A 26,129-nucleotide genomic window follows, 5' to 3' on the forward strand; every position below is an offset into this window, starting at 1 on the left:
CATCTCCAAAGGCAAGGGAATTAAAAACAAAAATGAACTATTGGTACCTCCTGAAGATAAAAAGCTTCTGCACTGCAAAGGAAACAATCAACAAAACTAAAAGGCAACCGACGGAATGGGAAAAGATATTCGCAAATGACATATCGGATAAAGGGTTGGTATCCAAAATCTATAAAGAATTTAACAAACTCAACACCCGAAAAACAAATAATCCAGTGAAGAAATGGCCAGAAGACACGAATAGACACTTTTCCAAAGAAGACATCCAGATGGCCAACAGACACATGAAAAGACGCTCAATGTCACTCATCATCAGGGAAATACAAATCAAAACCACACTGAGATACCACCTCACATCAGTCAGAGTGGCTAAAATTAACTTAGGAAACAACAGAAGCTGGCAAGGATGTGGAGAAAAGGGAACCCTCCTGCACTGTCAGTGGGAATGCAAGCTGCTGCAGCCACTCTGGAAAACAGTATGGAGGTTTCTCAAAAAATTAAAAACAGAACTACCCTACAACCCAACAATAGCACTACTAGGAATTTATCCAAAGGATACAGGAATGCTGATGCATAGGGGCACGTGTACCCCAATGTTTATAACAGCACTTTCAACAATAGCCAAAGTATGGAAAGAGGCCAAATGCCCATCAACTAATGAATGGATAAAGAAGATGTGGTTTATATATACAATGGAATACTACTTGGCAATGAGAAGGATGAAATCCTGCCATTTGCGGCAACGTGGATGGAGCTGGAAGGTATTATATTGAGTGAAGTCAGTCAGAGAAAAACAGGTATCATATGTTTTCACTTATATGTGGATCCTGAGAAACTTAAGAGAAGACCATGGAGGAAGGGAAGGGAAGGGGAAAAAAATAGTTACAAACAGAGAGGGAGGGAGGCAAACCATAAGAGACTCTTAAATACAGAGAATAAGCTGAAGGTTGATGAGGGCGTGGGGGAGAGGGGAAAGTGGGTGATGGGCACTGAGGAGGGCACTTGCTGGGATGAGCACTAGGTGCTGTATGTAAGCAACGAACCATGGGAATCTACCGCCCTCTGTAAAGAGCACACTTTACACACTGTATGTTAGACAATTTGACAATAAATTTTATTTAAAAAAGTAAAGCAAATTTAAAATTTTTAAATTTGTTTTTAAGCAAAATTAGAATTTTTTAAAACTTTTATCTGCCACTGTGATCTTGACTTCTATCTACCACTTGTGATACTTAAAAGAGTTTTCTAATGAAATTGATAGGGATGTTAACAAAGATGGGGGATTTGGGGTATTGTATAATAAAATGTCAACATTTGGAAGATATGCAGAACTCAGGAAACTAGTAATTTTCAAGTGGTTGATACATGGGTAAAAAAAACCATGCACGGGTAAAAGATCCACTCAAAGAGCAGATAGAACAATGGATTTTAATGTAACAGAAAATGTTAGCCAATATGGTTTGAGTCTATAATGCAATCAATCACTTTTAAGAAACAACCACTTGTCAATTTGGGATATGAGATCAGATCAAAAAAGACCATGTGCAAGTATCTGAAAAGGCTATTAAAATACTATTCTCCTTTCCAGAAACATATCTATGTGAGGTCCAATATTCTTCATATATTTCACAGAAAACAACATGTCACAAGAGATCAAACAGAGAAGCAGATAGGAGAATCTAGCTGTCTTCCACAAAGCCTGACATTAAAGAAACTTTAGAAATGCAAAACTAAAGAAAAATATATTTTTTTAAACCTTTATAAAAACTTACTTGCATATCTAAATGAACATTTAAAATAATTATTCTAGGAGGTGAACCATTCTATTATCTTTCAATCTCCTAAATGTGTTATTAGATACATATTTAAGTAAATTAAAATGAATTAAATTAATACTGCTTCTTTACTGTACATCATACTTTTAAACCACATGTCTCGTGGTATCATCAAACAATAACTTGTACCCACTGGTACAGAAAATAAAATTAGATATATGAAATACTAACTGTTTAATTTTGGAAGAAATGAATATGAATATTTATGCTACAGCCATATACCATTACTATTTACTTCACAGAAAGATCAACAAAAGGTTTTTCAGCATCTATATGAAGAAAATAATAAACTATAATAAATCTGAACTCCAGTAATGGGTCATCGCTTATCTCTACTGACTTCAAAATAACAGAAACAGGGGCGCCTGGGTGGCGCAGTCGGTTAAGCGTCCGACTTCAGCCAGGTCACGATCTCGCGGTCCGTGAGTTCGAGCCCCGCGTCAGGCTCTGGGCTGATGGCTCGGAGCCTGGAGCCTGTTTCCGATTCTGTGTCTCCCTCTCTCTCTGCCCCTCCCCCGTTCATGCTCTGTCTCTCTCTCTCCCAAAAATAAATTAAAAACGTTGAAAAAAAAATTAAAAAAAAACAAAAAAAACAAAAAAAACAAAAAAAACAAAATAACAGAAACAAAGTATTCTCATCAAAATAAATTCTATATTTTCCCAGTATTAGTTTTAAATATTTATTAATTGCATTCCAAATATTGTTTATAACATATATAAATAATATAAAAGTAATACTCATGCCCAGCTTCAAAAGTAGAACATTAATATGACCTTTAAGGCTCCCTGTGAACTAACCCATCTTTTGCCAAAAGAGCCACTCTCCTGATTTTGCATTTATCTTCCCTTGCTTTTCTCCAGCATTAACTTTTCATCTATTGGAGGCAAAAGTTTAAGAGAGAAACCATAATGTTGGAATTAGTGTCAAAAGGAGTAGAGAGGAAGACATGTGAAATGCGATACTAGGTGCTAGAACTCTTGGAACTTACGCACCAATTAGGCATATTCAATGATGAAGAAGGAGGATTTCAGGATGAACCCTAGACTTACTACTGCAAGAATAATTACAGATGCAATCAACTTGGATTTAAAATAGTTTAAGAAAAATAAATTAGGAATTTTTTTAGATCACTTTTTATTTTTGTTGAAGATAGAAATAATGACTTCAGAAAATAGTACTTTAATACTGAAAGACAAAGGCCATTTTTATATATTTTTATGGGAAAACAAACAGAAATCAGAATTTTAAGATAGCTTTGAAAAGATAAAAACTACTCAAATTAATCAATGAACACCCCAAGTAAGCAGGAATCCAATTTCCTAGAATTAAAGGCATAGCACCAGATCATTCTAAAATGGCCATCCTGGATTAATAGGAGTGGATTCTGAATTAGGTCTTTTCCCCTCACTTTTCATTTTCAGCTCCTACCATTTTGTTAAGTTTATTTGTCACCTCGTAATCTGAAACAGCTTAGATGGGAAGGTACGATAAAAAATTCTAGGGGCGCCTGGGTGGCTCAGTTGGTTGAGCATCGGACTTTGGCTCGGGTCATGATCTCACAGCTCGTGGGTTTGAGCCCTGTGTCAGGCTCTGTGCTGACAGCATGGAGCCTGGAGCCTGCTTCCGATTCGGTGTCTCCCTCTCTCCCTTCCCCTCCCGCTCTTGTACTCGGTCTCTCTCTCTCAAAAATAAATGTTTTTAAGATTTCTATAAAGATTTGGAAAAAATAAATGAATTAACATTTGCTTTATACTAGTGTATAATTATGCACTTCTTTAATCCAAAGCTGTAAATCCAAGCCATGGTATTCACTAAGAAAATGCTTTATGTATATATGTATCAACACACACGTGAATACAATTTTAGTTAAGAATAAAATATACATCATTTGTGAAAACTGATATATACAGTCAATAATAAAGGGCCAAAATAGTGAAAAAGCAAGGACATTAAAAGCGTATTTTCCCAGAGGAAATTAAAATAAGACGAATGCTCAAAGTAAGAGTAGAGGTGACAGAGACATGAGAAAAAAGATCAATATGCAGTTACATTTCCAGGCTAACATAGTTAAAAACTATATTATATTCAATGCTCATTTCTATTTATCCCTATGAAATAGATTTGTTCATGTACCAGTAGTTGAAGAACCAGGTATAGAAGTTCACCGGTTCACCACGAATTCTTCTGCTACTACTGTGGACAGACATGAGAAAGGACTACAAATCATCTGGAAAAGGAAGTGTACACCCACACCCCTATCATAATACAGATGGATGAAAAGTCTGAGAACTTGCCTCTTTCTCAGTGTCTCTAGAGATACATGTCCACTGGTTCTCCTTCACACTGTACGCCCAGAAGTCAGCAAGATCTTGAGTTCCATCCCAGCCACCAAACAAATAAACGGTCTCTATGAAAATTAGAAAAATATGTATAAAAAAAACTTAACGATAAAATTTAAGTAAAGGCACCCAGATCTAGCCATTGTTTCTAAGATCATTTAAGGCATATCTAAATAAACTTAAAAATGAAATTTGTAAATGGATGGCATTCCAAAATATACCCTAGACTAGTATCTCCTGAACATGGGTATATGGAAAGGCTGCTGTAGGACCACCATTTCGAGAGACTTATAAAAGTACAAATAACTAACAGACATCCTCAAGATTCTGATTTCATAGGTCTTCAGTCGGTAAGAAGAGTCTGCATTTTTTAAAGTTTCCAGGGTGAATCTGATGTGCAGCCAGTTTAGGACTCTCTGTGTTAGGCTGTGGAAAGTTCACATTTGGCAGTTTCTTAGCAATGCAGCTTCACATCGTTTAAAAAAAAAAAAGGAACCCTAAGGGAAAAGATGGCCTAAAATACAACATAAAGACATCTCGCGACTTCTGGAAAAAAACAAACAACCCTTCACATTAAAACTATTTCCCTCTATCGCAATATCAGAAACAATGGTTAAAACTAGCTGAGTTAGACACCTTAAGAATAAGGTGATGTACAGCCTTGGCATTCCCATGGAAAATGGGGAAATTTCTTCCAAATATACAATGGTAGGGGTAACTCCTCAGAAATCAACCTTTAAGTCATTCTAGGTATCTTGAGAATTTGGTTTCTTTTAACTCTGAAATGTTTATTATACCCATGGACTGCTGCACTGCAACAAAATAGATTTCTTGCCCAGTGGGTAGTGAAAAATCTTTACACATAACACCATGTCCCATCCACATCCTTCTTTATAATAGTGCCTTTCTTTTCTTCAAATATAACCCCCTTTTAAATGACTCTGTCTACTTGTTACACAAGTCCCACCAATTTATTTATTTATTTTTTTTAAGTTATGGCATTTCTTTCCTTTTTTTTAAGTAAACTCTATGCCAACGTGGGGCTCAAAGTCACCACCCCAAGGTCAAGAGTCACATGCTCTACCAACTGAGCCAGCCAGGTACCCCCCTTTTTTTTAAAAGTTAAATAAGACATACAGGAACACTATAAAACCACCTACTACCTAACTGACAAGCCCTAGGCCTACATATGTGGAGGCTGGCATCTAAGTTATGTCCTACCATGAAGGGTTACAATTCAAAGTGCACTTCGAAATACTGTGACACCATTAAGAAAATTCTTGCCACTCACAGAGCTAGACTTTTGTCTAAGAATTTTTATCATATTTTCATATAATTTCAAACCCTAAGTGAATTTTCTAAGTGAAATGCCCCATTCTATGCCCCAAGAAGCTAGGGAAATCAAAACAATGCTTCTGGGTAGGAACATACCATTGGGACAGGACCGAGTTCTAGTGCTAACTGGGTAGTCAAATCAAGTACAGGCCACATAATCTCCCTGGGTCTTAGTTTTTTCACTTACAAAACTCTCAGTGTTGTGGTATAGTTCTTCCGATGTAAGCTACACAAAAACATTCTGAAGGCTATCAAGCATGAACAGCACTTTTACCTCTAAGACATGCACAAAAATAAAAAATCCTCTGTGGTTACTAAGTACCACAGATGCAATAAAAACAGCATTATTGTATCTGATTTCATGTCTAACTCAGTACCTAGAACACTCTGGCTCTGTACAAATGTGAAATAATGGCAATTATTTTAAACCGTTAAAAAATAATATCTCAGAACTATACAACAATCCATTTTCATTAGTTAAGTAACATTCTGTTTCCCAAATGACATGCGGTGATGCCCAGATACTTCAAATTTTACAGGAATAAAAAAATTAAAGAGAATTTTCATCTGCCTTAAAAATTATTTGCCAAGGCTTCACTGTAAATGCAATTAACCCTGATAAATTCTGAGGCCAGGAGAGGGAGGCGATACATAACTAAAATAGCAATAGCAATTGACCTTTTGTTTTATAGTGTTTCTGGGTACCCTTTGGATAAGGTTACCCTGGTTCATTAACTTTAATAACCCTTCCTCTTGGGCTCTGGGTTCTCAATGTTCTTTCTGAAAAGCAGGTCTCTTTGTACGCATAAATTCTCACAGCAAAGAAAACCCACATTTCCACAACAGCCTCATTGATAGCTGAGCAAAATAAAATCTGGCAGAGAGCAAGCATCCCAATGGAATTAATCCAAGATGTCATTCTTGTCTGTGAAAGCTTTGTAGTCCCAGTTGAAGTTTAATAGTAAAATTGAATGAGTCGGATGGAAGCAGGACCTTTTGACATACCTGAATGAAATGCATGACAAATTTTTAATTAAATCATCTCATCATTTAAATCATTCAGAGATGAAATATTATCTAGAAATAAACACGAGCAAAAGTATTAATTAATGAGTAAAGGGTATCAAAAACTTTTAAAGATTATAGAAATCACTGGAGAGAACTGTAGGGAGAAGGAAACAGAAAAAACATTATTCGCAACAGGGTCCAGTCTCATGCTTATAGGTTATGTAACAATTCACGTACATCCCTGGGCAGTACAGTCCTCCTCAAGCAGCAGCTCTTTCTCTATATTTTTTTCTTAAAGGAGCACAGGCTATTGTGGCTATCCATTTCTCCCAGCACGCAGAGGATCTTGCTTGGGATCCTGTCTCCCTCTCTCTCTCTGCCCCTCCCCCTGCTCACACTAGCACGTGCTCTCTCTCAAATAAACATTAAAAAAAAAAAAAAAAGAAAGAAAGAAAGAATATAAAACAGGCACATAAGTCACCATAACGCAGGGCAGCCTAAGTGCCATAAGAAAGGTAAAAAGCACCATGGGGAGTTCAAAAGAGGGAAGAGAGTATACCCGGTGGAAGGGACTCAGGAAAGGTTTCATGGTGGCAGTGGCATGTGACCTATCCATCAGAAGATGGCTTTGGTGGCAGAATGGGAAATGGAGAGGAGGACTTTTCAAGCAGAGTAAAAAGTATAACAAAGGTACAGAGACGGAAAAACACATGAGAAGTATCTTAAAGCACATGGATTCTAAAGTCAGGCAGATCTGAGATAGAATTAAAGCTCTACCACCGTTGGTCTCCTTACATCCAAAACAGCACACAGCACCTAGTTTATAAAGCTACTGTGAGAATTAAATTAAATAATGCATGCAAAGTGGTTAACACTGTGTGATGAATAAACGCACTGTTCGATTTAAAAGAACACAAAAGGTTAAAAAGACAGGTGGTGGCCAGATCGTGGAAGGGGTTAAATAACAACATAAAGGCCACGAACTCAACTCCACAGACCATACAGTAGCTTCAGAAGATCCTAAGCAGACACGCAACTAGGCCAATTCTGAACGTGAAGCATGATAGGACTTGATCAAGAAGGAGAAGCCGGCAAAAGAGAGGGATTGGAAGTAAAGTGACCAATAACGGCCTAAGTTCAAGATGTCAAACCAATTTCATTCTAAGAGACTGAATCAATGATCAATCAATCAATCTGTCGTTACTGAGGCCACAAAAACTAAAATTCAACCACATTCTTAAGCACACATCTTTTTGGCACCAGTACTAAATAAACCCTATAGTTAGTTACTACTAGCAGTACTCGTATACACATCTTATTTACACTAAAAATAAGGTAGAAATGTTAACACATCAGTGTCTTAACACCATTCTGCACAAAGAGGCAGGCTTTTTATCTTATGGGCCCGACTGCAGTACCTATCCTCCTACTAATTCTTCTGGGTAAACCTGACTTTACTGTCTGAAAAATCCTCCACAAGATGGCACACTATTTTCGTAATTAGATCCATGTTTCCACTTTGAAACTGTATGGAATACACATACACTCACACAGCATGGGCCCAACCTTAAGTAAAATTTATGTGCCAAAAAGGAGAAGGTAGGAGAAGAGCTAACAAGATAGTAAAGGAAGTTACTTTAATTCTTAGTTCAATTAATAATATGGACAATGAGAAAAACAAATGAAATTAAAAAAAAGTTTTAAGAAACACAAATTTATAGTCAAGATAAAAACGAAACCTTGTCAGGGGATTTAATTCAAGAGTTTAATCCTTCTGAAAATGCAGTTAGTAAGACCTTAAATTAACTTGAAAATTTTGAAGAGAGGAATACATGAGAAGGGGAAAGCTGTTTTACATATTCTTCAACCTTGTCTTCTTTAGCCGTTCCCTTGAACTCTCATGACCCAACAAATTATCAACTGGATTTATCTGCCTCCCTTTTTAAATAGAACCATATTCTTACTATAGCTATAATTACAAAACTATCTTGAGACTGATCCTTTGGTTAAATTCAACATACACTTTCCCTGCTAAAAGGCTGTATTTTCAGTATATATATTTGAATATATTTTGTATCCTTAATTAAGGCTGGATTTCCAGGGTGTCTGGGTGGCTCAGTCAGTTGAGCATCCAACTTCAGCTTAGGTCATGATCTCATGGTCCAGTCCATGGGTTCGAGCCCCGTATCAGGCTCCGTGCTAACAGCTCAAAGCCTGGAGCCTGCTTCAGATTCCGTGTCTCCCTCTCTCTCTCTCTGCCCCTCCCCTGCTCATACTCTGGCTCTGTCTCTCTCTCTCTCTCTCTCTCTCAAAAATAAATAAACATTAAAAAAAATTTTTTTTAAAGGCTGGATTTCCAGAATTCTTTTCTGGTAACTGTATAAAAGAAAAAACACTCGTGACATAGCTAAAGAAATATAGCCAAATGAATGTATTTGTAATTCACAACTAAAACTCATATTCACCTATTTCCTTCAAAAGTTTCTTTAAGGAATTTAAGGAAAATCTATATACAGCATTGTGGAAAGAAAGAAAAGAAAAAAGAAAAAAGAAAAAAGAAAAAAGGAAGGGTGGAGGGAGGAAGAGAGAAAGAAAGACAAAGAGGGAGGGAGGGAGAGAGGGAGGGAGGGAGGGAGGGAAGGAAGAACAAACGAACTTTCATATAATTAGTACAGAATAGTCAAAGGTTCAGATTTCCACAAAAGGGCTCTACCAAGTGACAAGCAACACCCCTTTAATTTCTTTTGTAGATATCAAATACCAGGACTTTGCCTGAGTTTTACTACCTATCCTGACAGAGGAAAAAAGGCAGGGCACTGCAGGTTCTCAAAATTCAATGAGAGTTCCACAGCAAAGAACTGCCTGGTACAATGGATATTTAAATTTTCATCTGACTTCTTCAGAAGTCTTTCAGACTTCTACACTGAAACAGAACAGACATGCCATTTCTCTCTTTAAATTTGCATTATTTTACCCAGAGCTGAAACATAATTCAGAGTTGAAGAACTGAAGTAGAGAGGTACCAGGTATAGGGATTATAGTCAACAAAACGGACATCCACATTCAAAATAGGACAAATAGGACAGTAGGACAAAATACCATATTTCTTCTCTACCACAGTAGAAATGACAGAATTCGCTTAGGATGGTAGAAAGCTCTGAAATTAACTAGTAAAATTTATGCCATCAAGTACTTTTCTAAATAATTACTCCATCCTTAGAGCTGTAGCAAAATGAAAAAAAAAAAACAAACTATAAAGTGGAAAAAAAAAAAGAAAATTTAGGCACCATTATATTTTTAATATTTAAGAAAATGAGACACATGAAACACTGGGAAGCAATAATTGCTTTGAAATACAAGCCACTTTAAGGAAGTTGAAATGAACTTTATGAAGTTTTACTGTAGTGAAGGTGTTCTTAACTTTTTGAGTTAAGGTTCTTTTGATAATCTGGGGGCACCTGGGTGGCTCAGTTGGTCAAGCATCTGGTTCTTGATTTTGGCTCAGGTCATGATGCCGTGGTTCGTTAGATCAAGCCCTACATCAGTCTCTCTACTGACAGAGATGAGCCTGCTTGGAATTTCCTCTCCCTCTCTTTCTCTGAAAATAAGTATATAAACTTAAAAAAAAAAAAAAGAGGCTTTTGATGATCTGAATTCATGGATTCTCTCAGAAAAATGTACATACAAACAAAATTTTGTATATATCTTCACCAGGTAAAGAGCTCTTGCCCTGGAGATCTTTAAAATGCATACTTAAAACAGTGACTGGGTGTCTCTAAACTACATTTTACTACTTTGGCATCAACTTTATAAACGTAAAACTTCTAGGTTCTTTAAACTATTTGGGGAAAGTCATTCTTTACTACTAAACCTACTTAATCCTTATGAGCAAAATTCTTAAATTTTCTAAAAATCTTAGAAGTGTATTTATGATTTCCCTTCCTTTCTAAAACATCCATGACAATGTATATAAAAGATGAAACAAATTATACTGAAATAACATTGGTTAGTTAGAACGTGGGATTATGGGTAAGTTATTATTTTTTTTCCTTAGGACTGCCTTTCAAGTTTTAAATTATTTTTCAAAAGGTTTTAGTTGTTTTAAAATATTTCTACTGTAAGATTCTGTCAAAAACACAAACAAAAAGAAAGGTCTCTAGACTTGCATAGAATTCTCTTGTCAGAACCAATCAGTTTATATTGTATATTACTATGTTGCACATAAAAATACATACTCTATAAATAATATATACATTATATATATTATTTAATTCTCCCAACAATTTATTATTCCTATTTTTATCATCATTACAACTCATTCACGTTCAAAGAAAAAGTCAGGATTCAAACCCAGGTATGTCCAACACATACACCCCTTTCTCACAAACTCAAACCTCAGCCTATACTTGGTTGCTATGTCAATAAGACTGGACTAGAAAAAGTTCTTTCAAAGATCTGCAATAAATATAATCTCTTTGAGGATGATTAAGGTCAACCTCATGGTAGCAGTTATAAGAGGGCTCTGGTACATATATTATGAAATAAAAAAGTATATGAAAACACTTTGGTAAATCATGCTATTAATAGTTTTATAACAGAAATAGAAAGATTTCTAAAGAACAAACCCAAAAACATCACAGATTCTGATTTGTACCCAAATTAAATTCAGAAAGCACCAAATGTTGCCCTAAAGAATGCGAAGCTCTACATAACATTTAATTTTTCTACGTTGATCCTAAACTAATGATAACTACAGCTTTAAGGAAGCATAGTCTATGTTCAAGAATAAGCAGAATCACCAGAAAAATTAAATATATTAGAATATAACAACATAAATTCACCTCAGAAAAATATTAGTCTGTTATAATAAATGATATTATAACACAATCCACTCATCAAGGATTACAGCAATGTCAGAGTATAGTTTCCAAGTAAATATTTTTCTTTCTACTTGAAGGAAAATGGATTTTAAAATTTTGATTCAATTCAATGAATATTTAGTGTACATGTCCTCCAGACCAGGCTTTGTGGCCATAAAATTAACTAAGGCAAGAGGTCTGCCATTCCCCTCTCAGTAAGACCACTAAGACTGGGGGACAGAGATGGGGAAACTGCATAGAGAGGCAGGGGATACATACCACACATTCAAGCAGCTCCAAAATGATATGGAAATCGTAGTAAAAATAATAGTATGAAAAATGTGCTGTGTAAATACACAGAGGGAAATGATTATTCTGCCCAGACCTGTCTACTGAACCTCAAACTAATATAACTAACTACGTATCTGACAGACCTACTTGGATGTCTAACTGGCATCTCAAACTTAACCTGCCTAAACCTGAGTTGCTGAACAATCTACCATATCGGTCCTCTTGTTTTACTCATCTAGGGAATGGCTACACTATTTTTCCAATTGCTCAAGTCACAACCTTCAGTCATCCTTCACTGCTTTCTCTCACACCTCACATCCAATCCATCAGCAAATAATGTCAACTGACACCTTCAAATACATCCAAAATTCCACCAATTCTCAACATTACTGTTACCACTTTGGCGTAAGCCAATGCTATTATCATTCTCCAGTAAGCCACCTGCTTCCTAAAAGGTCTCTCTGCTTCTGCCCTTAATCCAATTTGTCTTGTTAAAATGTAAAGTCAGTTCATCACACTTTTTTTTTTTGTTTATTTTTATTTTTGATAAGAGAGAGGGAGAACAAGCATGCGTGAAGTGGGGAGGGGCAGAGAAAAAGGTAGACAGAGGATCTGAAGCAGGATCTGCCCTGACAGCAGAGAGCCTGATGAGGGGCTCGAACTCACGAACTGTGACATCATGACCTGAGCCAAAGTTGGACGGTCAGCAGACTGAGCCACCCAGGTGCCCCATTTCATCACACTTCTTAAAGTCCAACAATGCCTTCCCATCTCACTGTGAATAAAGGTAAAGTGCCGGGGCGCCTGGGTGGCGCAGTCGGTTAAGTGTCCGACTTCAGCCAGGTCACGATCTCACGGTCCGTGAGTTCGAGCCCCGCGTCAGGCTCTGGGCTGACGGCTCGGAGCCTGGAGCCTGTTTCCGATTCTGTGTCTCCCTCTCTTTCTGCCCCTCCCCCGTTCATGCTCTGTCTCTCTCTGTCCCAAAAATAAATAAAAAACGTTGAAAAAAAAATTAAAAAAAAAAAAAAAAAAAAAGGTAAAGTGCCAACAAAGGCCTAAAAGACTGAACACAATCTGGCCTCTCATTACCTCTCTGACTTTATCACCTACTACTCTCTTCTTCATACACCCCAGATTGAGCAACAAATAATCTGGGGAAAATACAAGGAGAGGGGAGGGGTGGGCAACGGTTTACTTTGTAACACTATTATTTCAAATATGAATACCACTTAAGAATAAGTAATGAATTTTATTTGAAATTGTGACTACTTAGTTCAACACTATTTACCATAGAATGTCAAAAATTAATATAAGTATTAACCCTTAAAAAATATGGTAATGCGGGGTGCCTGAGTGGCTCAGTCAGTTAAACGTCCGACTTTGGCTCAGGTCATGATCTCATGGTTCGTGGGTTCCAGCCCCACATTGGGCTCTGTGCTGACAGCTCACAGCCTGGAGCCTCTTCAGATTCTGTGTCTTCCTCTCTCTCTGCCCTTCCCCCACTCACGCTCTGTCTCTGTCTTTCAAAAATAAATAAACATTTAAAAAAATATACATATATGTGTGTGTGTGTGTGTGTGTGTGTGTATGTATGTATATACGTATATATATATGGTAACGGATCTTCGCAGTAAACTCCACAAAGACAGACAAAAATACTAAAAATCGTTTCAAGAGTATCCTGGGCCCCCATAAAGCCCATTCATAAATAGGACAGAGAATGGTGGCAGAAAAGAATATACGTGTAAAAGTTACATCTGGTTCATTAACAAATAAGCATATGTATATTTATTGGATGCTCAGGTAGAAAAAAAGATACTTAAGATTCCACAGCTGAGTCAAACTTATACCTGTAGGAGGGAAGAGATTTGGGGAGAGAGACTAGGATTAGGAAAACAAGTTCCTAAGCCTTGAAATGAACCTTTTTCAGAGACCCCAATAATACTCCTAAACCAGCTCACAGGTTACTATACAAATCTAGCAGTTAATTTTAAGAGAAATATTATCATTTCTCTTTTGTTAGTTATAAAACATTTGTGAAAATACATTAATGCCTAGAAGATTATTACCTATGCTGTGATAACTTTTGTACTTAATTGTTTTATGACATGAATCAACAAATTATTCCTGAAGCACTATGAATCAGCTTAACACAATAACAGAACTGCAAAAGTAAAACTAATTTATTACGTGGATCGATATTGGCACTCCCTGAAGTAAAGTTTTCTAAAACCAAACAATAAAGTAAAATTACACTGACTTCTTGGTATTATTTGCTTTTCCAGATGGTAATTTGAAATCTACTATAATTTTAGCATTAACCTCTAAATACAATGGTACCTAAGCTGTCCTAGGCTGTAGAAACCTAGGGAAAATTTTCAGTACCAAGGTACAGAATAAAATTTAAAAGGCAGCGAAGAAGAATAACTAAAACAAATTATTTATAGGCTTGTGAACAATGTTAAGCAATTAGTGGGTCTACCAACACTTAAGCTACTTAACTTGATATTCTTTCTCTCAAAAAAGATCTTAATTCTCTTTTATTGAAATAATGCCCATATTATGGCATGAAAATATGAATGCACTGAGAAGCCAGAAGAAATACTCCAACAGTTTGCTATGAAAATCAAAAACATATACAATCACATACACGCACACACAGCGCTACAAAGGGCTACACGTTTCTTTTAGTTTGTCTAATGTTCTCTGTGCAGCAGCCTCTCCTCTCTCATATGTCGCTACCTTGTCTATATTAAAGCTATGGCTAATGTCTATTTTCTTTGCAACTTGGTTATGGTCGATAACATTTAACCTCTGCAATCGATGGGAAAAAGTACATGTGTGCTTACCTGATACTTTTAAATGTGTAATTTTTAAATGAATTTGCTTTCCATTGCAAGTATTCCTCACCTGTTTGAACATCAATAACCATCTGATGGCCCCCTCTCATTCCTGGTCGGTTATCTTCTCCATCACCTGAAGAAGAAACAATATTTTATTTTAAAAGAATAACTGTAAATCTAGACTGACTTCGTAAGTCTGTAACGAGTAGTGTAAATAACACATTTATTCATTCAATATTAAGAACCAGTAAAAAGACTCAAAAGAAGAGTGTAACTGTGTTTATAGTAATTACCTTGCTCCTTTGCCTGCTTTCTTTCAGGCTATTAATGCAACAGGAAACTATTTTCAATGTATTTATGACCAGTGCCATAAATCAGCAAGAACAGAGGATATTCCACAAAAGCGTAAGACAATAAACTCTAAAGTACTGGAGTGACACAGTAAAGGTGGAAAGCAGTTACAGACTGAGATCTCAGGTCTCTATACCAGGCATACCTAACTTAGTATAATGAATTTCAAAGTTCATACAGCTAGCTACTGAAAACCAAGATGTTATCAAGTTTAATATTAATTTATATTACCGCATAGTTTACCAAATATTTTGAGTACTGACTGAGAAGTGTTAAGATTTACTTCCTTTTGATTCCTATTTCCATCACAGAGCTTAATGGGAAGTTTGAAATATAATCAAGGAAACTTTAAAACTTCTGTAGAACTACTGTTCAACTTGTATCAAATCTTACTTTATACCAAATCTTGTATTAATGAAGATATAACTTCATTTCAGTGGTTCAGTAGGGTTGTAGGATTCTAATGTCTTACTTAATGTAAACCAAAAAACCTAAGGTTTTCTTTATATCTCTCCTAATAATTGAAATACATTACTTTGGTTAATAATTTTCCCTGTATCAGCTTTCTCCTATGGAAAACAGGGACCATCCAAGATTTTACTAATTTCACAGGGGTACCATGAAAAAGACTGAAATGTCAGTTCTCATATGCAGAAAGAAAATGAGATGCGAAACAGAAACATTCCATTACTACTATGTTCAAGGACCATTCCTTCAGAAGTTCTCTGTAAACCTTCTCCTTTCCAATAGTTAAGATTTTGCAGCTCGTTATATTGAAGTTTGATCTTTTCTTCCTTCTTCCCCCCCAATCAGGATTGCCATTTTCAAGAATAGACTAAAACACTAACATTTGCATTTTATATATTTAATCCATTAGTTTTCCAATACACAACTAAAATCTGTCTGCTACGTGTTTCTCTGATGAAAATTACCTCAAAAATGACTGATAAAGGAGAAACGACGTCTGAATAATAGAAATTATGGAGGTTCATAAGCAATTTTTCCCAGTATATTAATGTTTAACACCATCAGGGGAGAGCTTTCTCACAATTAAAGAGAAGGGTTTAGCAATTTATGAAGTCTGTAGGAAAAAGTGAAATATCCATAGAACCGTCTTTCCTTAATGCAAGTAACTGCACTAACCAATTGCTACACTTTCCACTATGTTAACCATCTGGCAAAGCAGGGAGTCAAGAACAAGAAGTGACAAATATTTCCCCCTGTAGGGCAAAATGGATTAATGAAAAGTACGTCCTGGATCAGATTTTGATAAAGTTTTGATAAATACCCTCTAGGGTCAACAGCTCAAAGATGGAAGCAAGAGTCCAAGGGTTTACGGCTCCAAAGTCACTGTGATGCTCAATATAAGTGCCTGTGAAGAGTTAACTGTACTAGTATTTATTTTTATTAGGGTTACTACACTAGTTTTCATTAATATACGCTTAAAATGTTCCATGGATTTACACTGGTAGGCCCCATTCCTACTTTTCTCATAAGCCCTGTTAGCTTCAGCAAGCAATTCTGCAGAATCGAAGGTTTATCAGGAACATGTCTAGCATTACAATACATATGCCCATAATTTTACAGTACCTCTATAAAGGCAGTTTATGAGGGTATTCTGTGTGAAAACCGCTCAGCCTTCTGTTTTAGTGGTGAAACAAAAAGATTCAAGAGAAAAATATAATAAACTAACTCATCTAGTTAAGGTACCTAGGTCTTGTTTTAAACACCTGCTTTTCCTTAGCAAAGCATTGGATAACTTGAGAAGAGTGAAGCTGAGACATGACAGCAAGACTCACAATCTAGAAAACAGGGCTTACCCTTGGTGCTTTTGGGAATGATTTGACTCCATCGTGGCTTATATTCTTGTTGACTGATATACTGATTGAATAAACCATCTGCAAATATCAAAGAATGAGAGAGAATTTTACATTAACTGGCTTACGCTTTTTATTATAGTGAAAAAAAAAGCCTTCATTAAGGGAAATTACGAATATGTCATTAATACACTAAGAATAGCACGCTTCCATAAAATATGTCACTTCGGTTCTCACGTTATCTCAAATATAAATAGTACAGTACTAGTTGACACAACCATGTAAACAAACTCTTTTAGTGGCAGCTCATACTCAATTTACTGCCTTCCCTGTTTTGGTCGCTACTAAGAAAAGACTACAGAAGAAACTTTGCATGGCAACAACTCTGGTCCAGGCCCTTATAGCTTCAGGAAAAACAAAGTGAAAATTCATATTTAAAGTGAAAATTCCATTTTTACATCATTTTCTTTGAGTACAAAACTACAGAAGTAAAAGTACCAGTAATGGTAGGGCTACATATTTACTAAATACTTATGAAATGTTAAAATTCATTCTGTCTTAGTTAAGACAGACTAAATATGATTTAATTCTAAAATCAACTTTATAGGGGCACCTGGGTGGCTCAGTCGGTTAATTGTCCGACTTCGACTCAGGTCATGATCTTGCAATTCGTGGGTTCGAGCCCTGTGTCGGGCTCTGTGCTGACAGCCAGAGCCTGGAGCCTGCTTTGGATCTGTGTCTCCCCCTCTCTCTGCCCTCCCCGCCATCACTCTGTCTCTCTCTCTCTAAAAAGTAAACAAATACTAAAAAAAATTAAAACACTTTATGAACGAGGCATTATCATCTCCATTTTTACACATAGGGAGATGTGTGTTTACAGAAATGAAGGAACCTCACTAAAATCATGCAGCATTTAGTGGTGGACAGAGATTTATGTTTCACTGTTTTACTTCTGAATTTATTATTTCGTCGATAAATTATTAATCTACTTCTTAAGAGTTGTTACACTAGTTGCCATAGTGATTATGAAGACTGAACTACCCACATATATATCCATTTCAACCCAAATAATTATCAAAACCTAATCCCATGCCCATCAACAAAGATTAGTTTAGGAATGGTGTGGAACTCAATTCTGGCTAATGTGTCCAATGTTCCCTTTGCTTCTAAACAGACATACCGAGAAGAAAAATCTACTTCTATTCCTCTGGAAATTTTCCTGTCTGTATGCAATATACATAACTGCTACAGCCAATCTGTAGAGGCAGGAGAATGAAGTCAATTCTCTAATGATGACAATGCAGAGAGAGAAAAAGAAACTGCATCACTGAATTGACTAACAATGAAATCTACCTCTGGACTTCTTGTTATGTCATATAATAACATTTTCTTACCTTTTTAAAAATATGTTTGTTTACTTATTTTTGAGAGACAGAGAGAGAGCACGAGCAAGAGCGGGTGTGCACAAGCTGGGGAGGGGCAGAGAGAGAGAAAAAAAACAGAGAATCCCAAGCAGGCTCTGCACTGTCAGCCCAGAGCCCAATATGGGGCTTGAACCCACAGACCATAAGATTATGACCTGAGCTGAAATCAAGAGTTGCTTAACTGACTGAGCCATCCAGGCATCCATACATTTTCTTCAACAAGAGTTTTCTTTTACATGAATCCAAATAGATTCTAAAGACAACTTTATTGTAAATTCTATCATTTGACTCTGAAAAAAGGTTTTCCCTTTTACTTTATTTAGTCCCTAAACGTAAATTTGTAAGTAAAACTGTCTGTTCTCCATGACTGTGTAATACACAGAAATCTCCCTAATTTCTTTCTTTTCTGGGTAATTATGAAGATTATAACCATACCCTTTAGCTTTCAAGTCTTTTCAGATGACTTTAACTGAAAGCTTCCATCTTGGGATATACACTCCTATCTATGGCTGTTCTTTTTCTTTGCCTTTAGGTCTTCAACAAAATTCTCGCAAAAAGAAAGTTCTAATATTCATCTTCCCTTTTTTAAAATAGCACTCACACATTAGCATTTATATTTTAATTGTCAAAGGGGAACAAGGGGTGCCTGGGTAGCTCAGTTGGTTAAGTTTCTGACTCTTGATCTCAGCTTAGGTCTTGATCTCAAAGTCGTGAGTTCAAGCCCCACAATAGGCTTAGAAAAAAAAAAAGTATGAGGAACAAGTAGATTCATGACTTATTTTAGTGAGTGTTTCTATCATAATCCACCCCCTGCGTGCTTTTCTTTTCTAAGTTTTTTTTTAATGGTCATATATTTCTGAGAGACAGAGAGAGACAGAGACAGAGTGTGAGCGGGGGAGGAGCAGAGAGACAGGACAGGGAGACAAAGAATCGCAAGCAGGCTCCAAGCTCTGAGCTGTCAGCACAGAGACCAATGTGGGGCTGGAACCCACCAACTGTGAGATCATGACCTGAGCTGAAGTCGATGTTAAACGGACTGAGCCATCCAGGTGTCCCTCCCCTGTGGGCTTTCCTGATAATTCTTGCCCATCCAGCCTACTCTGACCAATACTCTTCTCCCATAACAAGACTGGAAATCTTTTTGCAGATAAAATGTTGTGGGGCTCTGTTAGTAACAGTAAGCTGTGAGACACATAAAAGTTACATAATCCTTTTTCCAAAACCTGAAACAGAAGATAAAATTATTTGATAAAGATTTAAAAATATACATTAATTTTAAAATATATATTAATTCTACATAATGGCTAACTGAAGAGAAATGAAAAAAAGTAAAAGATGGGAATATACAGAGATGAGGAGAAAACTAAGAAAGACAAACTGCAGACATGAAAAACACAAAGCAAAAATAGAGAAAATTAGAGAAGTCATAAATTTCACATTTTTAACAGTAACCAACTGCCATATTACCTACATCTCTCATACTAATTAGTTATACAACTTTGATAAGTAAGTTCCTTATCTCTAAAACTGGTGTTTAAGAGTTAGATAGGGCCAGTGGGGCACATGGGTGGCTCAGTCGATTAAGTGTCTTACTTCGGCTCAGGTCATGATCTTGCGGCTCACGGGTTCAAACCTCCCATCAGGCTCTGTGCTGACAGCTCAGAGTCTGGAGCTGACTTTGGATTCTGTGTCTCCCTTTCTCTCTGTTCCTCCCCTGCTCATGCTGTCTCTCGCTGTCTGTCTGTCTGTCTGTCTCTCTCTCTCTCTCTCTCAAAAAGCTGGACAGAGCCAGTGGTTCCTTCCAAATTCTGGCACACTAAGATTACACCACCGTTACAACCAATATATTTACTGAACTACATGTGTCAGGTGATTCCACCTTATGTTCGTCTTAGAAAAGTCTCCATCTCCTCTTTCTCCTTAAGCCTTGCAGCACTATTCTGAAAGAGAACTCAAATCCACTGGGGAAAATTCTTCTGAGAGCTGCTAAGGCAGTGATCACATCAACAGGTCCAATCAAATGGATGACCCCATCCCTGATCTTTAAAGTCCTTCTGACATTGCAAGTAAAATTAAGCTCTCTAATTGTTTCTTCAGCCAATCCTTTCACCCCAACTCTTACTAACCTAAAAAGCACACAAATACTCATCAAGATCTTCATGTTGGGTTTTTTTTTCCTATCAAATACAACTGACCTAAGAAAATACTGTCAGTAATTTTCAAAGTAAAAAGAACAAACCCCCCAACATTATATAATTTTTGTAAAATAATTTGTAAATATACACAGACACACAGATGGAAAAAAAATACAACAGTGCCATACATTGAAAAGGTGTGATTTTCTTTGGTTTCCAGGTTTAGGATGATTTTTTATTTGGGCATTTTTATTTGTACTTTACTGTTTCCCCAATTGTTTTGCATCCAGTACTACAATTACCAGAAGAAAAGCCACAAAGCAACTAAATATATGGAATTATTTCTAAACCTCAGAAGAACTTTGTAACATATTGTTATTAAAACATAATGTAACAAAAGCCATTTTCATAGCCTTTGTTACTCCTGAAATGTCTATTCTTCACAACTCACTAGACACATCCACATTTCATCAGTGCTTTTATACACTGATGTTAGCTTGTTTTTAACAAGGACAAAGAGCCAAATACACCCAAAGTATTTACAATCAGGCTTGCACAGGATATTACTTGCAAAATTTAAAATATTAAGTACTCCATGGATTGTCTGGGTGGCTCCATCAATTAAGAGTCTGACTCTTGGTTCAGGTCATGATCTCATGGTTCTTGAGTTTGAGTCCCGCTTCGGGCTGCATGCTGAGACTGCGGAGCCTGTTTGGGATTCTCTCTTTCCCTCTCTGCCCTTGCCCCACTCATGCACACTCTCTCTCACTCTGAAAATAAATAATAAGCTTAAACAAAATTAATCTTCTCATGAATAATGATAGTTAATAGCACAGCATCAGATATACTCAGTATATAATAAACGCTTAGAGGGGCACCTGGGTGTCTCAGTTGGTTAAGTGTCCGACTTTGGCTCGGGTCTCAATCTCACAGTTTGTGAGTTCGAGCCCCATGTTGGGCTCTGTGCTGACAGCTGAGCCTGGAGCCTGCTTTGGATTCTGTGCCTCCTTCTCTCTCTCTGTGCCTCCCCTCCCCCCCACCCCATCTTAAAAATAAATAAACATTAAAAAAAATTAAAGAAAAAAATAAAAGCTTAGAATAGAAAAAAAGGCAGGGGACAGGCAGAGTTTCCTAGCCACACGGTTGACATTTTTTCTGAGTCATCTTAATGTTACTAAGTATCTTACATTAAAACAAAATGCTCCTAAAACTCCTACTTTCAATAAAGCATTTTCTTAGCATATAATGGCACCCTAACAAGTCACAGCATTTTCCCCAGAGTAGTCAAGCAAACATTTGGAAAAAAAAATTATTTGGGGAACTTTTAAATTTGTCTCCATCTCTCCCTAATGAATTCCTTTTGTGTCCACTATTCTAAAAGACAACAATTCTCTTTGATGTCTCCTACTCTTCTGTGGAGACTATTATGAAACCTAAAGAAAATTATTCAGATATAACATTATCAAATCTGGAAATAGCTTTTCAAAAAAGATCTTACCAAAGAAAAAAGAACTGACTTTTGCTGAGTACCAACTGTGAGCAAGACACCACAAAGGTTAAACTAATTTACTCCTTAAAATAAACCTATGGAATGATGATTATTAATTATTGCAAAGATTAAAAAGTCAAAGCTCAGAAAAAGTTAAATAACATGCCCAAGGACTCTAAAAAAAAAATATCTATCTATCTATCTATCTATCTATCTATCTATCTATACATACACACACACACACACACCTATATATATACCTTTATATATATACCTATATATACACCTTTATATATGTGTGTGTGTGTGTGTATATATATATATATACACCTTTATATATATATATATATATATATATATATATATATATATATATATAACAGACATAGGACGGATCAGTTTGTTTTTAATTACATCTAAGATAAAACACTGTAACAGACATGGCAAAATTTACCTATTCAATAACACATGGAAAAAAAAGCAAGACTTTGGAAAATAAAACTTGCCATACCAAATCATTCTACTACATATTAAACAAATCCAATATTAAAAGAATATAACTAAAAGAGTTGAAAAAATTATTTTTGATTTAAAGGAAACAATGTAATCTCCCTATAAAAACCTATGGGCTGCTGTGGCTAAAGTTTACTTGTTATGTTTCATTTCTTCTCTGGAATGCTGGTTTGTCCCTACTCTGGATTACTTACCCAAAGCATTCCTGTCAGTTGGAAATGGTTCCTTATAAGCAATGGCTTGTTTGAGAATCTAGCTATTCTACCAAAAAACAAAACACTTCTTCTTTTGGAGAAATCATGGCTTAACATAAGACAAAGGTAGAAATCTATGAATTCCAGCCCTCTCATATTCCTTTCTACACTCCACCTACCCAACTCTATTATTAGTTTATTGACCTTCTTACATGTTACAGTATTAAATCATCTAACCACTCTATATCAAAAATTCTATAACAATTTTTATTTTTATTTAATTTTTTTTTTTTTAATTTTTTTTTTCAACATTTTTTATTTATTTTTGGGACAGAGAGAGACAGAGCATGAACGGGGGAGGGGCAGAGAGAGAGGGAGACACAGAATCGGAAGCAGGCTCCAGGCTCCGAGCCATCAGCCCAGAGCCTGACGCGGGGCTCGAACTCACGGAGCGCGAGATCGTGACCTGGCTGAAGTCGGACGCTTAACCGACTGCGCCACCCAGGCGCCTATAACAATTTTTAAAAAGCTTGTATTGTACAGAGGAACATGATAAACGAAGGATGACTCTCGTTTAATCTATTCTAATATGCATTACTGCCTCTTGCCAGGTAATCTGGGTTACCAATAAATAGTCCAGATTGGATCTGGAGTATGTTACATGGAGTGGCTACTTTCAGCGGAGTAACATGCTTTAAGAATCTTCTTCTATGTCTTCAAAAAGAAAAGTAATAATGGAAATGTTTATTAAGGCTTTGGTAAATATTAAAACTGCTTTAAATCCATAAGAGATATACTAAAGAAACTTTACTTTTTTAATAGAAAAAGTGAAATGTCTAGAAATTGAACAAGCTTGAAATCCCTTGAAACAATAAAAATGCTGCAAAGACTAAAGCAGGGTAAAGATTTTTTCAAAATACGTTGATTTCGGTACCTTAAATTAAAATTACCTTTACCTCTTTTAATTTAAAAGAATTCCCTTTTAAGATCTAAAAATAAAAGATCTCCACCCCAAACAGTTTCAGCATGTTCCCTATATTTCTAATTCTTGAAAGATCTTGCCTTTTGTTTCAGTATTCCTACTTGTAGGTATTTTATATGACTCAGCCAAAACTTAGACTATTAAAACAAATTAAAAACTGAGGCATTTAAACATTCTTGTGAACTATCTAAGTTTAAAAATTACTTCTATGTTTTAAGAGGAAGCCAGGCAGTTGCTAATATTTCTATTTCTGACAAACATCAAAAGCAGGAAATCAGAAGCATCTGATAAAAAGTAAAACTATCCAAAAGAAATGAAAATATCACTTAGGAGAAAGCATGCTATTACCTAGTTGCTAACAATTTTCTAACTATTTAAAGTCTGCAGGTACAATGCCACCTCATTTTTTTCACCTATGATTAAGACTATAATAAACACATTTCATACAGTCCTAACTAGGCACAAGATGTTCTTGTCTCTAGTAGTGAATATCCTCTCAAAAAGTACATGATAAAAAAATGCAACTTAGGAAGTTTTTACCAAAAGAAAAAAAAAAAAAATTCAAACCTCATCAAAGATTAAAAGAAGAGAGAGAGAGAGAGCATGGATTATAGTACTGTAGCCTAAACCCAAACTTCTATCAGACTGATTTCTCATCAAAACAGAGATGACAGGGGCGCCTGGTTGGCTCAGTTGGTTGAGCCTCCAACTTCGGCTCAGGTCACGATCTCACAGTCTGTGGGTTCGAGTCCCGCATCGGGCTCTGTGCTGACACCTCAGAGCCTGGAGCCTGCTTCCGATCCTGTGTCTCCCTCTCTCTCTGCTCCTCCCCGACTCTCACTTTGTGCCACTCTGTCTCTCAAAAATAAATAAATGTAAAAAAATAAAAAAAAAACAACAACAAACAACAGAGATGACATTCAGAAGAAATACAAAATCACTTATAGGCAGTAACTTGTAGAATATAAAGTTCTTTTTGATAATTCAAGAATAATAATGGCTGCATAAAGCAGATTTTTAAAAAAATATATGCTTTTCAGCAGTTTGTTAGAATTCTGCAAAGAGACATAATTATGGCAGTTTATACTACAATAATAATAACTACTGGGGAAACTGAAGCAGTAAACATTTACTAGGACAGGAAAGCATAGTAAAGTACGGATCCAAATCTTAGCTCTGCCACTTACCACCTGCACTATCTTAGGCAAACTGCTTTTTTTAGATGGTGATAACAACAGCACTTACCCTAGAAGGTAGGTATGATAACTACATAAATTAATTCATAAATAGGGTTTAAAAAGGTAAATGGCACATTGCAAAGCCTTCAAATACATGTTAGTTATGACAGTGACAATGATGTGATGTTTGGAACTATACTTAGCAGAAAACTAACCAGCTTTGATGCACAAAATGAGAAATACGGCACAAAAGCAGATAGGAGTGGAGAAGGGGGAGCAATTGATGTGTGGGAATAATAAAAAAACGATCTTGGAAGAGCTGGCCTTGAAGAATTAGTTGGAAGTGAATAGTGATGGAAAGGAGTAATCAGGGCAGGGAACAAACAGGCATGAATGAACAGGAATTACAGAAAGAAGCAACATTTTGGATAGCAATCAGGGGGAAAAAAGGAGAGATTTTATATGATGAGCACTGCTGAGAAGAAACAGTATCTGAAAGGAAAAGAAGTATCATAAGGAAAAATCTTGCTATCCTGGAACACAGCCATATCTCCTGACCCACAGGAACTTCCCTAAAATAGTGAGGAAAAACTCACCTCATTTAAAGATTAGTACTACTCAGAAATAATCAACTCAAGTTTCATACAAAGATATAAAAAGGAAAAGGAAGAAAGAAACTTTTTAAAGTGGCAAATGAATCTGATTCAACAGGAAGATGTAGATAAAAACAACCAAATACCTCTCTATGGATGTAAAAAAGTTAAGCAACAATCCTCTCTATAAAACATTAAGAGATGTAAACAGTTGAAAAAGACACAGTAAAACAATAAAAGGAAATAAAACATGAATTGTCAGAGTTGAAGGTAAAGAGGAAGAAAAAAAAAATATCACATAAATGAAGGCCAAAGTGCAAGGAGAGAAAACCCCACTTATAGTCATAGAAAGGAGATCAAGAATTTAGAGAAATTTGAAAACTTCAAAGTAAATGTGCATTTAAAAAGGATAAATGAGAAAATGAAAGAAATGAATGACAAAGGCAACATATATTTGACTAAAAGAAAACCAAAATACACAATAGTTAACAGGGCTGCCACACTGGCGTTGCCCTTTTAACGTAACTACAAAAATAGTCTACCTGGGTGGCTCAGTCGGTTGAGGGTCCAACTTCGGCTCAGGTCTGATTTCATGGTGTCTGAGTTCAAGCCCTGCACTGGGCTCTGTGCTGACATAGCTCAGAGCCTGAAGCCTGCTTCAGATTCTGTGTCTCCCTCTCTCTGCCCCTCCCCCGCTCACGCTCACTCTCTCTCTCTCTCTCTCAAAAATAAACATTAAAAAAATTAAAAAGAATAAAATAAAATCATCTAAAACAAAAATAAAATATTTAAACAGCCATAAGGAAAAAGAGTACATTCTAAGGAGCAACAGTTGAGAATTACAGTACACTCTTGATAGAAAAAATGGAAGCTAGTTAACTGTGGACTGATATCCAAAATGTATTTGAAGAAAATAACCCTCAGGGTGCGTGGGTGTCTCAG

At 36.2% G+C, this 26,129-nt stretch overlaps 1 protein-coding gene and 1 long non-coding RNA gene across 5 annotated transcripts in view; one reads left to right on the top strand and one right to left on the bottom strand.

Moving 5' to 3' along the window:
- MKLN1 (muskelin 1) overlaps positions 1-26,129 on the bottom strand; it is a 370,372-nt gene that overhangs the window by 68,018 nt on the left and 276,225 nt on the right. For all 4 annotated transcript variants that reach the window (XM_058728683.1, XM_058728682.1, XM_058728681.1 and 1 more), the window contains 3 exons: positions 16,683-16,760; positions 14,579-14,644; positions 4,131-4,243 (listed from right to left, as the gene is read on the bottom strand). In XM_058728683.1, the coding sequence (XP_058584666.1) occupies positions 4,131-4,243; positions 14,579-14,644; positions 16,683-16,760 (257 nt within the window). The remainder of the gene's footprint in view (positions 1-4,130; positions 4,244-14,578; positions 14,645-16,682; positions 16,761-26,129) is intronic.
- Positions 12,365-12,946, top strand: LOC131510962 (uncharacterized). The gene is made up of 2 exons (XR_009261271.1): positions 12,365-12,455; positions 12,705-12,946. It is a non-coding gene; the product is annotated as an uncharacterized LOC131510962 (long non-coding RNA).

The sequence above is a fragment of the Neofelis nebulosa genome, chromosome 4 (genome assembly GCF_028018385.1).
Source record: "Neofelis nebulosa isolate mNeoNeb1 chromosome 4, mNeoNeb1.pri, whole genome shotgun sequence".
In the NCBI taxonomy this organism is placed as follows: domain Eukaryota; kingdom Metazoa; phylum Chordata; class Mammalia; order Carnivora; family Felidae; genus Neofelis; species Neofelis nebulosa.